Source organism: Carcharodon carcharias, chromosome 10, assembly GCF_017639515.1.
Source record: "Carcharodon carcharias isolate sCarCar2 chromosome 10, sCarCar2.pri, whole genome shotgun sequence".
Taxonomy (NCBI): Eukaryota; Metazoa; Chordata; class Chondrichthyes; order Lamniformes; family Lamnidae; genus Carcharodon; species Carcharodon carcharias.
Window position 1 is genome coordinate 88,796,876 of NC_054476.1, and position 14,764 is coordinate 88,811,639.

The 14,764-nt window shown below is 57.8% G+C and overlaps 1 protein-coding gene across 1 annotated transcript in view; it reads left to right on the forward strand.

The window, feature by feature from the left end:
* The window catches only part of LOC121283615 (CD151 antigen-like), a 472,005-nt gene that overhangs the window by 368,728 nt on the left and 88,513 nt on the right, over positions 1–14,764 (forward strand). The window contains exon 6 of the mRNA XM_041198387.1: positions 6,363–6,521. Within this exon, the coding sequence (XP_041054321.1) occupies positions 6,363–6,521 (159 nt within the window). The remainder of the gene's footprint in view (positions 1–6,362; positions 6,522–14,764) is intronic.

Here is a 14,764-nt window from a genome sequence, read left to right on the forward strand (position 1 = left end):
TGACCCGGGGAGAGTGACCCGGGGAGAGTGACCTGGGGAGAGTGATCTGGGGAGAGTGATCTGGGGAGAGTGAGCGCTGGGGAGAGTGAGCGCTGGGGAGAGTGAGCGCTGGGGAGAGTGAGCGCTGGGGAGAGTGAGCGCTGGGGAGAGTGAGCGCTGGGGAGAGTGAGCGCTGGGGAGAGTGAGCGCTGGGGAGAGTGAGCGCTGGGGAGAGTGAGCGCTGGGGAGAGTGACCTGGGGAGAGTGACCTGGGGAGAGTGAGCCGGGGAGAGTGAGCCGGGGAGAGTGAGCCGGGGAGAGTGAGCCGGGGAGATTGACCCGGGGAGAGTGACCCGGGGAGAGTCAGCGCTGGGGAGAGTGACCCGGGGAGAGTGACCCGGGGAGAGTGACCCAGAGAGATTGAGTGCGAGGGAGATTGACCCGGGGAGAGTGACCCAGGGAGAGTGAGCGCTGGGGAGAGTAACCCGGGGAGCGTGAGCGCTGGGAAGTGTGACCCGTGGAGTGTGACCCAGGGAGAGTGACCCGGGGAGCGTGACCCAGGGAGAGTGAGCGCCGGGGAGAGTGACCCAGGGAGAGTGAGCGCTGGGGTGAGTCACCCAGGGAGCATGACCCAGGGAGAGTGAGCGCCGGGGTGAGTGATCTGGAGAGAGTGAGCGCTGGGGAGAGTGAGCGCTGGGGAGAGTGAGCGCTGGGGAGAGTGAGCGCCGTGGAGAGTGAGAGCCGTGGAGAGTGACCCGGGGAGAGTGACCCGGGGAGAGTGACCCAGGGAGAGTGACCCAGGGAGAGTGACCCAGGGAGAGTGACCCAGGGAGAGTGACCCAGGGAGAGTGAGCGCTGGGGAGAGTGAGCGCTGCGGAGAGTGAGTGCTGGGGAGAGTGACCCAGGGTGAGTGATCTCGGGAGATTGACCCGGGGAGCGTGACCCAGGGAGTGTGACCCAGGGAGTGTGACCCAGGGAGTGTGACCCAGAGAGAGTGAGCGCTGGGGAGAGTAAGCGCTGGGGAAAGCGAGCGCCGGGGAGAGTGACCCAGGGAGAGTGAGCGCTGGGGAGAGTGAGTGCCGGGGAGAGTGACCCGGGGAGAGTGACCCAGGGAGAGTGAGCGCTGGGGAGAGTGACCCGGGGGGAGTGATCTGGGGAGAGTGATCTGGGGTGAGTGAGCGCTGGGGAGAGTGAGCCGGGGAGAATGATCTGGGGAGAGTGATCTGGGGAGAGTGAGCACTGGGGAGAATGACTCAGAGAGAGTGAGTGCTGGAGTTAGTGACCCGGAGGGGGGACCCAGGGAGAGTGACCACCGGGGAGAGTGACCCGTGGAGATTGACCCGGGGAGAGTGATCCAGGGAGAGTGACCCAGAGAGAGTTAGTGCGAGGGAGATTGACCCGGGGAGATTGACCCAGGGAGAGTGAGCGCTGGGGAGAGTGAGCGCCGGGGAGAGTGACCCGGGGAGAGTGATCTGGGGAGAGTGCCCCGGGGAGAGTGATCTGGGGAGAGTGACCAGGGGAGAGTGACCCAGAGAGAGCGAGTGCGAGGGAGATTGACCCGGGGAGAGTGACCCATGGAGAGTGAGCGCTGGGGAGAGTGAGCCGGGGAACGTGACCCAGGGAGAGTGACCCGGGGAGCGTGACCCAGGGAGATTGAGCGCCGGGGAGAGTGACCAAGGGAGAGTGACCCAGGGAGAGTGACCCAGGGAGAGTGAGCGCTGGGGAGAGTGAGCGCTGGGGAGAGTGAGCGCTGCGGAGAGAGAGTGCTGGGGAGAGTGACCCAGGGTGAGTGATCTCGGGAGATTGACCCGGGGAGAGTGACCCAGGGAGAGTGACCCAGAGAGAGTGAGCGCTGGGGAGAGTAAGCGCTGGGGAGAGTGAGCGCTGGGGAGAGTGAGCGCTGGGGAGAGTGAGCGCTGGGGAGAGTGAGCACCGGGGAGAGTGACCCGGGGAGAGTGATCTGGGGAGAGTGAGCGCTGGGGAGAGTGAGCGCTGGGGAGAGTGAGCGCTGGGGAGAGTGAGCGCTGGGGAGAGTGAGCGCTGGGGAGAGTGAGCGCTGGGGAGAGTGAGCGCTGGGGAGAGTGAGCGCTGGGGAGAGTGAGCGCTGGGGAGAGTGACCTGGGGAGAGTGACCTGGGGAGAGTGACCTGGGGAGAGTGATCTGGGGAGAGTGAGCTGGGGAGATTGACCCGGGGAGAGTGACCCGGGGAGAGTCAGCGCTGGGGAGAGTGACCCGGGGAGAGTGACCCGGGGAGAGTGACCCAGAGAGATTGAGTGCGAGGGAGATTGACCCAGGGAGAGTGACCCAGGGAGAGTGAGCGCTGGGGAGAGTAACCCGGGGAGCGTGAGCGCTGGGAAGAGTGACCCGTGGAGTGTGACCCAGGGAGAGTGACCCGGGGAGCGTGACCCAGGGAGAGTGAGCGCCGGGGAGAGTGACCCAGGGAGAGTGAGCGCTGGGGTGAGTCACCCAGGGAGCATGACCCAGGGAGAATGAGCGCCGGGGTGAGTGATCTGGAGAGAGTGAGCGCTGGGGAGAGTGAGCGCTGGGGAGAGTGAGCGCCGTGGAGAGTGAGCGCCGTGGAGAGTGACCCGGGGAGAGTGACCCGGGGAGAGTGAGCGCTGGGGAGAGTGAGCGCCGGCGAGAGTGATCTGGGGAGAGTGATCTGGGGAGAGTGATCTGGGGAGAGTGATCTGGGGAGAGTGAGCGCCGGGGAGAGTGAGCGCCGTGGAGTGTGAGCACTGGGGAGAGTGAGCACCGGGGAGAGTGATCTGGGGTGAGTGAGCGCTGGGGAGAGTGAGCGCTGGGGAGAGTGAGCGCCGGGGAGAGTGAGCGCCGGGGAGAGTGATCCGGGGAGAGTGATCCGGGGAGAGTGATCTGGGGAGAGTGATCTGGGGAGAGTGATCTGGGGAGAGTGATCTGGGGAGAGTGAGCACTGGGGAGAGTGAGCGCCGGGGAGAGTGAGCGCCGGGGAGAGTGAGCGCCGGGGAGAGTGAGCTGGGGAGAGTGATCTGGGGAGAGTGATCTGGGGAGAGTGATCTGGGGAGAGTGATCTGGGGAGAGTGAGCGCTGGGGAGAGTGAGCGCCGGGGAGAGTGAGCGCCGGGGAGAGTGAGCGCCGGGGAGAGTGAGCGCCGGGGAGAGTGACCCGGGGAGAGTGAACCGCGGAGTGTGACCCGCGGAGAGTGACTTGGGGAGAGTGAGCCGGGCAGATTGACCCGGGGAGATTGACCCAGAGAGAGTGAGCGCCGGGGAGAGTGACCCAGGGAGAATGAGCGCTGGGGAGAGTGACCCAGGGAGATTGACCCAGGGAGAGTGAGCGCTGGGGAGAGTGACCCAGGGAGAGTGAGTGCCGGACATAGTGACCCGGAGGGGGGACCCATTGAGAGTGACCACCGGAGAGAGTGAGCGGTGGGGAGTGACCTGGGGAGAGTGAGGCGGCAGGTTTCTTGGACTTTGCTTGTGTTGGTTGCAGGGTTAGTACGACAGCAGTTGTATTGAGAATGGCATCATTAATGTTCTAAAATGTCCCAAGAGTATTACAAACCGGAAATATTTTTTGAGCTGTAAAAGGAGATATTAGGTCAGAAAGCAAAAGCTTGGTCATAAGTTGGTTGCAATAAGCGTCTTAAAGGGTGGAAGTGAGATAAAGAGGTGGAGAGAGAATTCCAGAGCTTGGGTCTAGGTAACTGAAGGCACGACCACCAGTGGTGGAGCAATTCTGATTGGTAATGCACATGATGCCAGAATTTGAGGAGTGCAGGTATCTCAGAGGGTTAAGGGTTAGAGTAGATTATAGAGATAGGGAGGATCGAGGCCACTGAGTGCTTTGAAAATAAGGATAAGAATTTTAAAGACAAGACGCTGCTTGACTGGGAGCCAATATAGGTCAGCGAGCACAGGGGTGATAGGGCAATGGGACTTGCTGCAAGTTAAGACACAAACAGCAAAATTTAGAGATTGTCAAGGTTACGGAGGGTAGAATGTAGAAGACCACCCAGGAACAGTCAAGTTCATTGGAATAGTAAAGCCTCAAGGTAACACAACCATGGGTGAGGGGTTCAGCAACAGATAAGCTGAGACAGGGTGAAGTTAAATGATGTTACCGAGGTGGATAAAAGTGCTTTTAGATATGACATGAATATTTGGTCAGAAGCTCATCTCAGATCAAATGTGACACCAAGTTTGTGAACAGACTGGCTTAATCTCAGATAATAAAAACAGAAAATGCTGGAAAAACTCAGCAGCTCTGGCAGCATCTGTGGAGAGAGAAACAGAGTTAACGTTTCAAGTCCATATGACTTCTTCAGAGCTAAAGAAATGTGATGGATTTTATACTGTTGAAGAGAGGATGCAGCAAAATTGAAGGACAGGGATAGGTGGGAGCTCAGGAGAGATTTGACAAATATGTCATGGACACAAGACAAAGGAAATGGTAATGATAGTGTTAAAGACTAAGGCAGGTGTTAATAGTGGCATAAAGGCCAGATAGCAGAATGTGTTAATAGCAGACCAACGGTCAGCACTTAAGCTCAGAGCATTACCAAGGAGAGGGATGGAGTCAGTAGCCAGGAAACAGAATTTGGAATGAGAACAAAAACAATTACTTCAGTCTTCCCAATATTTAAATGGAGGAAATTTCTGCTCATCCAGTACCAGACGTTGGAAAAGTAGTCTGATCATTTAGCAACAGTGGAGGAGCCAAGAGAGGTTGAAGTGCATATCATCAACATAGATGTGAAAACTAACACTGTGTCTTCTAATGATATCGCCAGTAGCCAGCAAATAGATGGGAAATAGGAAAGGATTAAGGACAGATCCTTGGGAAACACCAGAGATACCAGTGTGGGAGCAGGAAGAGGAGCCATGGTAAGTGATTCTCTGGTTATGATTAGATAGATTAGAAAGGAGCCACATGTGGGAGCACCCAGAGTGGAGAGGTGTTGAAGGAGGATGGTATGGTCAACCATATAAAAGTTTGCAGACCAGTCAAGAAGGATGTGGAGGGAAAGTTCACCTTTGTCACTGTCACATATCCGTGTCACGAATGATATCCTAAGAGTCATTTAGGTACTGTGGCAGGGAGAGAAAACTGATTGGAGGTATTTAAACATGGAGTTATGGGAAAGACACAAGGGGATTTGGGAAGTGACAACATATCGAGGACTTCAGAGAGGAAAGGGCAGTTGGAGTTGGGATGGTGGCTGTAAGGATAGGGGTTGTTGTGGTTTGGTCTTTTTGAGGAGGGAGTGATGATGGTAGCTTAAAGGAGGGAGAGACAGTACCTGAAAAGAGAGAATGGTCGGAACAATGTATAACTTTTGAGTTTAATTTATATTTGTATGTTAAGAAAGGTGGAACATGGTTCTAGTTTCATTTAGAGTTTTTTGTGAGTTTGGTGCCAGAAAGTCTGGAGGCTGTTTATATACATGCATTTTTAATAAGTTTTTACAACCCTTGCCAAGTGAAGAGATAGGATTACAAAAGGGTAAGTGGCTTAATGAATTTAGGAAATAAAAAGGTAGAAAAAACTGTGCTTTTGCCTAGTGACAGGGGTCCAGGGATACACAGGGCAGGTTAGCCAGTGTGTGTATGCCAGCAAGAGTGAAAGCAGGAGTTCTAAACTCTCCAGCAAGAAATCCTATAAGACTGCTGAGAAACTGAGCTTAGGGAACCCATGTGTTTGCTCTGAAGTTGAATTAATAGTGAATTTAGATTATGGTTTTGGGGTGTCTCAGGGAGAAATACCAGCTGGGTAACAGCATCTAGTAAATGCTCAGAAATCCGCCAAAAGAAAAGAATTTGCAATGGAGCCAGCCCGAGCAAGAAGCCTTGATGTTGAGACCGTGGTAAATCTTCACCAGGGTTTTATGTCTGTAAGTGAATTTCTGGGATAAAAGGAATAGTGTGAGTTTGAATCATTTTCTGGTGTTTGTATTGAAATCTTTTGTCTAGAGTCATATAGCTGATTTTTCTTGTTTAATAAACTTTCTTTGTGTTATAAGTACAGTGGCAGACTCTTATGAATGTGTTCAGTAAGTGACCTCCAAAAACAAAGTTAGGATCTATCAAGCCAGGTTTCACTCTGGGATCGGACTTGTCCAGCATTAACATCAGCTGGAATCATAACAAGAATCATTAAAAATATTGACTGAAATGGGGACAATTGTCACTTTAGTGGGAATAGGGTGGAGGACGGAGAGCGGTGAGTCACATGGAGATGGGAACAGCTCGGAGAACGTGTGAGGGGAGATTGGAGAAACTGGAGAATGACCGTTTGGGTCTGGGGAAGGGAGGAACGCGGCTGCTGATCAGATTGTCTCAATTGCAGTGAAAAAATGGCTCCGTGAGCTCTCACCAAACTCCTCTGTGTCTTTAACTCTTTAGTTCCGCTGCTGTGGGAGCAACAACTCCAAGGACTGGCAGGAGAGCGAGTGGGTGAAGGCTGATAAATCCGGAAAGAGAATTGTACCTGACAGCTGCTGCAAAACCATGAGCACCGGGTGTGGCAAGAGAGACCATCCTTCCAATATCTACAAGGTGGAGGTGAGTGTGGGGACAGGGCCCAACCGTCTGGAGAGGGGATCACAGCCAGCAGTGTGTGATGCGGAGGGGTGTCTGAGTAACGGGGGAGGGGTGTCTGAGTAACGGGGGAGGGGTGTCTGAGTAACGGGGGAGGGGTGTCTGAGTAACGGGGGAGGGGTGTCTGAGTAACGGGGAGGGGTGTCTGAGTAATGGGGGAGGGGTGTCTGAGTAACGGGCATGGGTGTCTGAGTAACAGGGGAGGGGTTTCTGAGTAACGGGGAGGGGTTTCTGATTAACGTGGAGGGGTTTCTGTGTAACGGGGAGGGGTGTCTGCGTAACGGGGGAGGGGTGTCTGAGTAACGGGGAGGGCTTTCTGAGTAACGGGGAGGGGTTTCTGAGTAACGGGGGAGGGGTGTCTGAGTAACGGGGAGGGCTTTCTGAGTAACGGGGGAGGGGTTTCTGAGTAACGGGCAGGGGTTTCTGAGTAACGGGGAGGGGTTTCTGAGTAACGGGGAGGGGTTTCAGCATAACGGGGAGGGGTTTCTGAGTAACGGGGAGGGGTGTCTGAGTAACGGGGAGGGGTTTCTGAGTAACGGGGGAGGGGTTTCTGAGTAACGGGGAGGGGTGTCTGAGTAACGGGGGAGGGGTTTCTGAGTAACGGGGGAGGGGTTTCTGAGTAACGGGGAGGGGTGTCTGAGTAACGGGGGAGGGGTTTCTGAGTAACGGGGAGGGGTGTCTGAGTAACGGGGAGGGGTGTCTGAGTAACGGGGAGGGGTGTCTGAGTAACGGGGAGGGGTTTCTGAGTAACGGGGGAGGGGTTTCTGAGTAACGGGGAGGGGTGTCTGAGTAACGGGGGAGGGGTTTCTGAGTAACGGGGGAGGGGTGTCTGAGTAACGGGGAGGGGTTTCTGAGTAACGGGGAGGGGTTTCTGAGTAACGGGGAGGGGTTTCTGAGTAACGGGGAGGGGTTTCTGAGTAACGGGGAGGGGTTTCTGAGTAGCGGGGAGGGGTGTCTGAGTAGCGGGGAGGGGTGTCTGAGTAACGGGGAGGGGTGTCTGAGTAACGGGGAGGGGTGTCTGCGTAACGGGGGAGGGGTTTCTGAGTAACGGGGAGGGGTTTCTGAGTAACGGGGAGGGGTTCCTGAGTAACGGGGGAGGGGTTTCTGAGTAACGGGGAGGGGTGTCTGAGTAGCGGGGAGGGGTGTCTGAGTAACAGGGAGGGGTGTCTGAGTAACGGGGGAGGGGTGTCTGAGTAAAGGGGAGGGGTTTCTGCGTAACGGGGGAGGGGTGTCTGAGTAACAGGGAGGGGTGTCTGAGTAACGGGAGAGGGGTGTCTGTTTAATGGGGGAGGGGTGTCTGAGTAACGGGCGAGGGGTGTCTGAGTAACGGGGATGGGTTCCTGCGTAACGGGGGAGGGGTGTCTGAGTAACGGGGGAGGGGTTTCTGCGTAACGGGGGAGTGGTTTCTGAGTAACGGGGACGGGTGTCTGAGTAACGGGGAGGGGTTTCTGCGTAACGGGGAGGGGTTTCTGAGTAACGGGGAGGGGTTTCTGAGTAACGGGGAGGGGTTTCTGAGTAACGGGGAGGGGTTTCTCAGTAACGGGGGAGGGGTTTCTGAGTAACGGGGAGGGGTTTCTGAGTAACGGGGAGGGTTTTCTCAGTAACGGGGGAGGGGTTTCTGAGTAACGGGGAGGGGTGTCTGAGTAACGGGGGAGGGGTGTCTGAGTAACGGGGGAGGGGTGTCTGAGTAACGGGGGAGCGGTGTCTGAGTAACGGGGAGGGGTTTCTGCGTAACGGGGAGGGGTTTCTGCGTAACGGGGGAGGGGTGTCTGAGTAACGGGGAGGGGTTTCTGAGTAACGGGATAGGGGTGTCTGTGTAACGGGGGAGGGGTGTCTGAGTAACGGGGGAGGGGTGTCTGAGTAACAGGCGAGGGCTGTCTGAGTAACGGGGAGGGGTTTCTGCGTAACGGGGAGGGGTGTCTGAGTAACGGGGAGGGGTGTCAGAGTAACGGGTGAGGGGTTTCTGCGTAACGGTGGAGGGGTTTCTGAGTAACGGGGACGGGTGTCTGAGTAACGGGGAGGGGTGTCTGAGTAACGGGGAGGGGTTTCTGAGTAACGGGGAGGGGTGTCTGAGTAACGGGGAGGGGTGTCTGAGTAACGGGGAGGGGTGTCTGAGTAACGGGGAGGGGTTTCTGCGTAACGGGGAGGGGTGTCTGAGTAACGGGGAGGGGTGTCAGAGTAACGGGTGAGGGGTTTCTGCGTAACGGTGGAGGGGTTTCTGAGTAACGGGGACGGGTGTCTGAGTAACGGGGAGGGGTGTCTGAGTAACGGGGAGGGGTTTCTGAGTAACGGGGAGGGGTGTCTGAGTAACGGGGAGGGGTGTCTGAGTAACGGGGAGGGGTGTCTGAGTAACGGGGAGGGGTGTCTGAGTAATGGCGGAGGGGTTTCTGAGTAACAGGGGAGGGGTGCCTGAGTAACGGGGAGGGGTGTCTGAGTAACGGGGGAGGGGTGTCTGAGTAACGGGGGAGGGTTTTCTGATTAACGTGGAGGGGTTTCTGCGTAACGGGAGGGGTGTCTGAGTAACGGGGGAGGGGTATCTGCGTAACGGGGGAGGGGTGTCTGAGTAACGGGGAGGGGTTTCTGAGTAACGGGGAGGGGTGTCTGAGTAACGGGGTGGGGTGTCTGAGTAACGGGGAGGGGTGTCTGAGTAACGGGGAGGGGTGTCTGAGTAACGGGGGAGGGGTTTCTGAGTAACGGGGAGGGGTGTCTGAGTAACGGGGGAGGGGTTTATGAGTAACGGGGGAGGGGTGTCTGAGTAACGGGGAGGGGTGTCTGAGTAACGGGGGAGGGGTTTCTGAGTAACGGGGAGGGGTGTCTGAGTAACGGGGAGGGGTGTCTGAGGAACGGGGAGGGGTGTCTGAGTAAAGGGGGAGGGGTTTTTGAGTAACGGGGAGGGGTGTCTGAGTAGCGGGGAGGGGTGTCTGAGTAACGGGGAGGGGTGTCTGAGTAACGGGGGAGGGGTGTCTGAGTAACGGGGGAGGGGTGTCTGAGTAACGGGGGAGGGGTGTCTGAGTAAAGGGGAGGGGTTTCTGCGTAACGGGGGAGGGGTGACTGAGTAACGGGGAGGGGTGTCTGAGTAACGGGAGAGGGGTGTCTGTTTAACGGGGAAGGGGTGTCTGAGTAATGGGCGAGGGGTGTCTGAGTAACGGGGATGGGTTCCTGCGTAACGGGGGAGGGGTGTCTGAGTAACGGGGGAGTGGTTTCTGCGTAACGGGGGAGTGGTTTCTGAGTAACGGGGACGGGTGTCTGAGTAACGGGGAGGGGTTTCTGCGTAAAGGGGAGGGGTTTCTGAGTAACGGGGAGGGGTTTCTGAGTAACGGGGAGAGGTTTCTGAGTAACGGGGAGGGGTTTCTGAGTAACGGGGGAGGGGTTTCTGAGTAACGGGGGAGGGGTTTCTGAGTAACGGGGAGGGGTGTCTGAGTAACGGGGGAGGGGTTTCTGAGTAACGGGGGAGGGGTGTCTGAGTAACGGGGAGGGGTTTCTGAGTAACGGGGAGGGGTTTCTGAGTAACGGGGAGGGGTTTCTGAGTAACGGGGAGGGGTTTCTGAGTAGCGGGGAGGGGTGTCTGAGTAGCGGGGAGGGGTGTCTGAGTAACGGGGAGGGGTGTCTGAGTAACGGGGAGGGGTGTCTGTGTAACGGGGAGGGGTTCTGAGTAACGGGGGAGGGGTTTCTGCGTAACGGGGAGGGGTGTCTGAGCAACGGGGAGGGGTGTCTGCGTAACGGGGGAGGGGTTTCTGAGTAACGGGGAGGGGTTTCTGAGTAACGGGGAGGGGTTCCTGAGTAACGGGGGAGGGGTTTCTGAGTAACGGGGAGGGGTGTCTGAGTAGCGGGGAGGGGTGTCTGAGTAACGGGGAGGGGTGTCTGAGTAACGGGGGAGGGGTGTCTGAGTAAAGGGGAGGGGTTTCTGCGTAACGGGGGAGGGGTGTCTGAGTAACGGGGAGGGGTGTCTGAGTAACGGGAGAGGGGTGTCTGTTTAATGGGGGAGGGGTGTCTGAGTAACGGGCGAGGGGTGTCTGAGTAACGGGGATGGGTTCCTGCGTAACGGGGGAGGGGTGTCTGAGTAACGGGGGAGGGGTTTCTGCGTAACGGGGGAGTGGTTTCTGAGTAACGGGGACGGGTGTCTGAGTAACGGGGAGGGGTTTCTGCGTAACGGGGAGGGGTTTCTGAGTAACGGGGAGGGGTTTCTGAGTAACGGGGAGGGGTTTCTGAGTAACGGGGAGGGGTTTCTCAGTAACGGGGGAGGGGTTTCTGAGTAACGGGGAGGGGTTTCTGAGTAACGGGGAGGGGTTTCTCAGTAACGGGGGAGGGGTTTCTGAGTAACGGGGAGGGGTGTCTGAGTAACGGGGGAGGGGTGTCTGAGTAACGGGGGAGGGGTGTCTGAGTAACGGGGGAGCGGTGTCTGAGTAACGGGGAGGGGTTTCTGCGTAACGGGGAGGGGTTTCTGCGTAACGGGGGAGGGGTGTCTGAGTAACGGGGAGGGGTTTCTGAGTAACGGGATAGGGGTGTCTGTGTAACGGGGGAGGGGTGTCTGAGTAACGGGGGAGGGGTGTCTGAGTAACAGGCGAGGGCTGTCTGAGTAACGGGGAGGGGTTTCTGCGTAACGGGGAGGGGTGTCTGAGTAACGGGGAGGGGTGTCAGAGTAACGGGTGAGGGGTTTCTGCGTAACGGTGGAGGGGTTTCTGAGTAACGGGGACGGGTGTCTGAGTAACGGGGAGGGGTGTCTGAGTAACGGGGAGGGGTTTCTGAGTAACGGGGAGGGGTGTCTGAGTAACGGGGAGGGGTGTCTGAGTAACGGGGAGGGGTGTCTGAGTAACGGGGAGGGGTGTCTGAGTAACGGGGAGGGGTGTCTGAGTAATGGCGGAGGGGTTTCTGAGTAACAGGGGAGGGGTGCCTGAGTAACGGGGAGGGGTGTCTGAGTAACGGGGGAGGGGTTTCTGAGTAACGGGGAGGGTTTTCTGATTAACGTGGAGGGGTTTCTGCGTAACGGGAGGGGTGTCTGAGTAACGGGGGAGGGGTTTCTGCGTAACGGGGGAGGGGTGTCTGAGTAACGGGGAGGGGTTTCTGAGTAACGGGGAGGGGTGTCTGAGTAACGGGGAGGGGTGTCTGAGTAACGGGGAGGGGTGTCTGAGTAACGGGGGAGGGGTTTCTGAGTAAAGGGGAGGGGTTTCTGCGTAACGGGGGAGGGGTGACTGAGTAACGGGGAGGGGTGTCTGAGTAACGGGAGAGGGGTGTCTGTTTAACGGGGAAGGGGTGTCTGAGTAATGGGCGAGGGGTGTCTGAGTAACGGGGATGGGTTCCTGCGTAACGGGGGAGGGGTGTCTGAGTAACGGGGGAGTGGTTTCTGCGTAACGGGGGAGTGGTTTCTGAGTAACGGGGACGGGTGTCTGAGTAACGGGGAGGGGTTTCTGCGTAAAGGGGAGGGGTTTCTGAGTAACGGGGAGGGGTTTCTGAGTAACGGGGAGGGGTTTCTGAGTAACGGGGAGGGGTTTCTGAGTAACGGGGGAGGGGTTTCTGAGTAACGGGGGAGGGGTTTCTGAGTAACGGGGAGGGTTTTCTCAGTAACGGGGGAGGGGTTTCTGAGTAACGGGGAGGGGTGTCTGAGTAACGGGAAGGGGTGTCTGAGTAACGGGGAGGGGTGTCTGAGTAACGGGGGAGGGGAGTCTGAGTAACGGGGGAGGGGTGTCTGAGTAACGGGGAGGGGTTTCTGCGTAACGGGGAGGGGTTTCTGCGTAACGGGGGAGGGGTGTCTGAGTAACGGGGAGGGGTTTCTGAGTAACGGGATAGTGGTGTCTGTGTAACGGGGGAGTGGTGTCTGAGTAACGGGGGAGGGGTGTCTGAGTAACGGGCGAGGGCTGTCTGAGTAACGGGGAGGGGTTTCTGCGTAACGGGGAGGGGTGTCTGAGTAACGGGGAGGGGTGTCTGAGTAACGGGTGAGGGGTTTCTGCGTAACGGGGGAGAGGTTTCTGAGTAACGGGGACGGGTGTCTGAGTAACGGGGAGGGGTGTCTGAGTAACGGGGAGGGGTTTCTGAGTAACGGGGAGGGGTGTCTGAGTAACGGGGAGGGGTGTCTGAGTAACGGGGAGGGGTGTCTGAGTAACGGGGAGGGGTGTCTGAGTAACGGGGGAGGGGTTTCTGAGTAACAGGGGAGGGGTGTCTGAGTAACGGGGAGGGGTGTCTGAGTAACGGGGGAGGGGTTTCTGAGTAACGGGGAGGGGTTTCTGATTAACGTGGAGGGGTTTCTGCGTAACGGGAGGGGTGTCTGAGTAACGGGGGAGGGGTTTCTGCGTAACGGGGGAGGGGTGTCTGAGTAACGGGGAGGGGTGTCTGAGTAACGGGGAGGGGTTTCTGAGTAACGGGGAGGGGTGTCTGAGTAACGGGGAGGGGTGTCTGAGTAACGGGGAGGGGTGTCTGAGTAACGGGGAGGGGTGTCTGAGTAACGGGGGAGGGGTTTCTGAGTAACAGGGGAGGGGTGCCTGAGTAACGGGGAGGGGTGCCTGAGTAACGGGGGAGGGGTGTCTGAGTAACGGGGGAGGGGTGTCTGAGTAACGGGGAGGGGTGTCTGAGTAACGGGAGAGGGGTGTCTGTTTAACGGGGAAGGGGTGTCTGAGTAATGGGCGAGGGGTTTCTGAGTAACGGGGATGGGTTCCTGCGTAACGGGGGAGGGGTGTCTGAGTAACGGGGGAGTGGTTTCTGCGTAACGGGGGAGTGGTTTCTGAGTAACGGGGACGGGTGTCTGAGTAACGGGGAGGGGTTTCTGCGTAAAGGGGAGGGGTTTCTGAGTAACGGGGACGGGTTTCTGAGTAACGGGGAGGGGTTTCTGAGTAACGGGGAGGGGTTTCTGAGTAACGGGGGAGGGGTTTCTGAGTAACGGGGAGGGGTTTCTGAGTAACGGGGAGGGGTTTCTCAGTAACGGGGGAGGGGTTTCTGAGTAACGGGGAGGGGTGTCTGAGTAACGGGAAGGGGTGTCTGAGTAACGGGGAGGGGTGTCTGAGTAACGGGGGAGGGGAGTCTGAGTAACGGGGGAGGGGTGTCTGAGTAACGGGGAGGGGTGTCTGAGTAACGGGGAGGGGTTTCTGCGTAACGGGGAGGGGTTTCTGCGTAACGGGGGAGGGGTGTCTGAGTAACGGGGAGGGGTTTCTGAGTAACGGGATAGTGGTGTCTGTGTAACGGGGGAGGGGTGTCTGAGTAACGGGGGAGGGGTGTCTGAGTAACGGGCGAGGGCTGTCTGAGTAACGGGGAGGGGTTTCTGCGTAACGGGGAGGGGTGTCTGAGTAACGGGGAGGGGTGTCTGAGTAACGGGTGAGGGGTTTCTGCGTAACGGGGGAGGGGTTTCTGAGTAACGGGGACGGGTGTCTGAGTAACGGGGAGGGGTGTCTGAGTAACGGGGAGGGGTTTCTGAGTAACGGGGAGGGGTGTCTGAGTAACGGGGAGGGGTGTCTGAGTAACGGGGAGGGGTGTCTGAGTAACGGGGAGGGGTGTCTGAGTAACGGGGGAGGGGTTTCTGAGTAACAGGGGAGGGGTGTCTGAGTAACGGGGAGGGGTGTCTGAGTAACGGGGGAGGGGTTTCTGAGTAACGGGGAGGGGTTTCTGAGTAACGGGGAGGGGTGTCTGAGTAACGGGAAGGGGTGTCTGAGTAACGGGGAGGGGTGTCTGAGTAACGGGGGATGGGTGTCTGAGTAACGGGGGAGGGGTGTCTGAGTAACGGGGGAGGGGTTTCTGAGTAACGGGGAGGGGTTTCTGAGTAACGGGGGAGGGGTGTCTGAGTAACGGGGAGGGTTTCTGCGTAACGGGGGAGGGGTTTCTGAGTAACGGGGAGGGGTGTCTGAGTAACGGGGGAGGGGTTTATGAGTAACGTGGGAGGGGTGTCTGAGTAACGGGGAGGGGTGTCTGAGTAACGGGGGAGGGGTTTCTGAGTAACGGGGAGGGGTGTCTGAGTAACGGGGAGGGGTGTCTGAGTAACGGGGAGGGGTGTCTGAGGAACGGGGAGGGGTGTCTGAGTAACGGGTAGGGGTTTCTGAGTAACGGGGAGGGGTGTCTGAGTAACGGGGGAGGGGTTTCTGAGTAACGGGGGAGGGGTTTCTGAGTAATGGGGAGGGGTTTCTGATTAACGTGGAGGGGTTTCTGCGTAACGGGGGGGCTGTCTGAGTAACGGGGGAGGGGTTTCTGCGTAACGGGGGAGGGGTGTCTGAGTAACGGGGAGGGGTGTC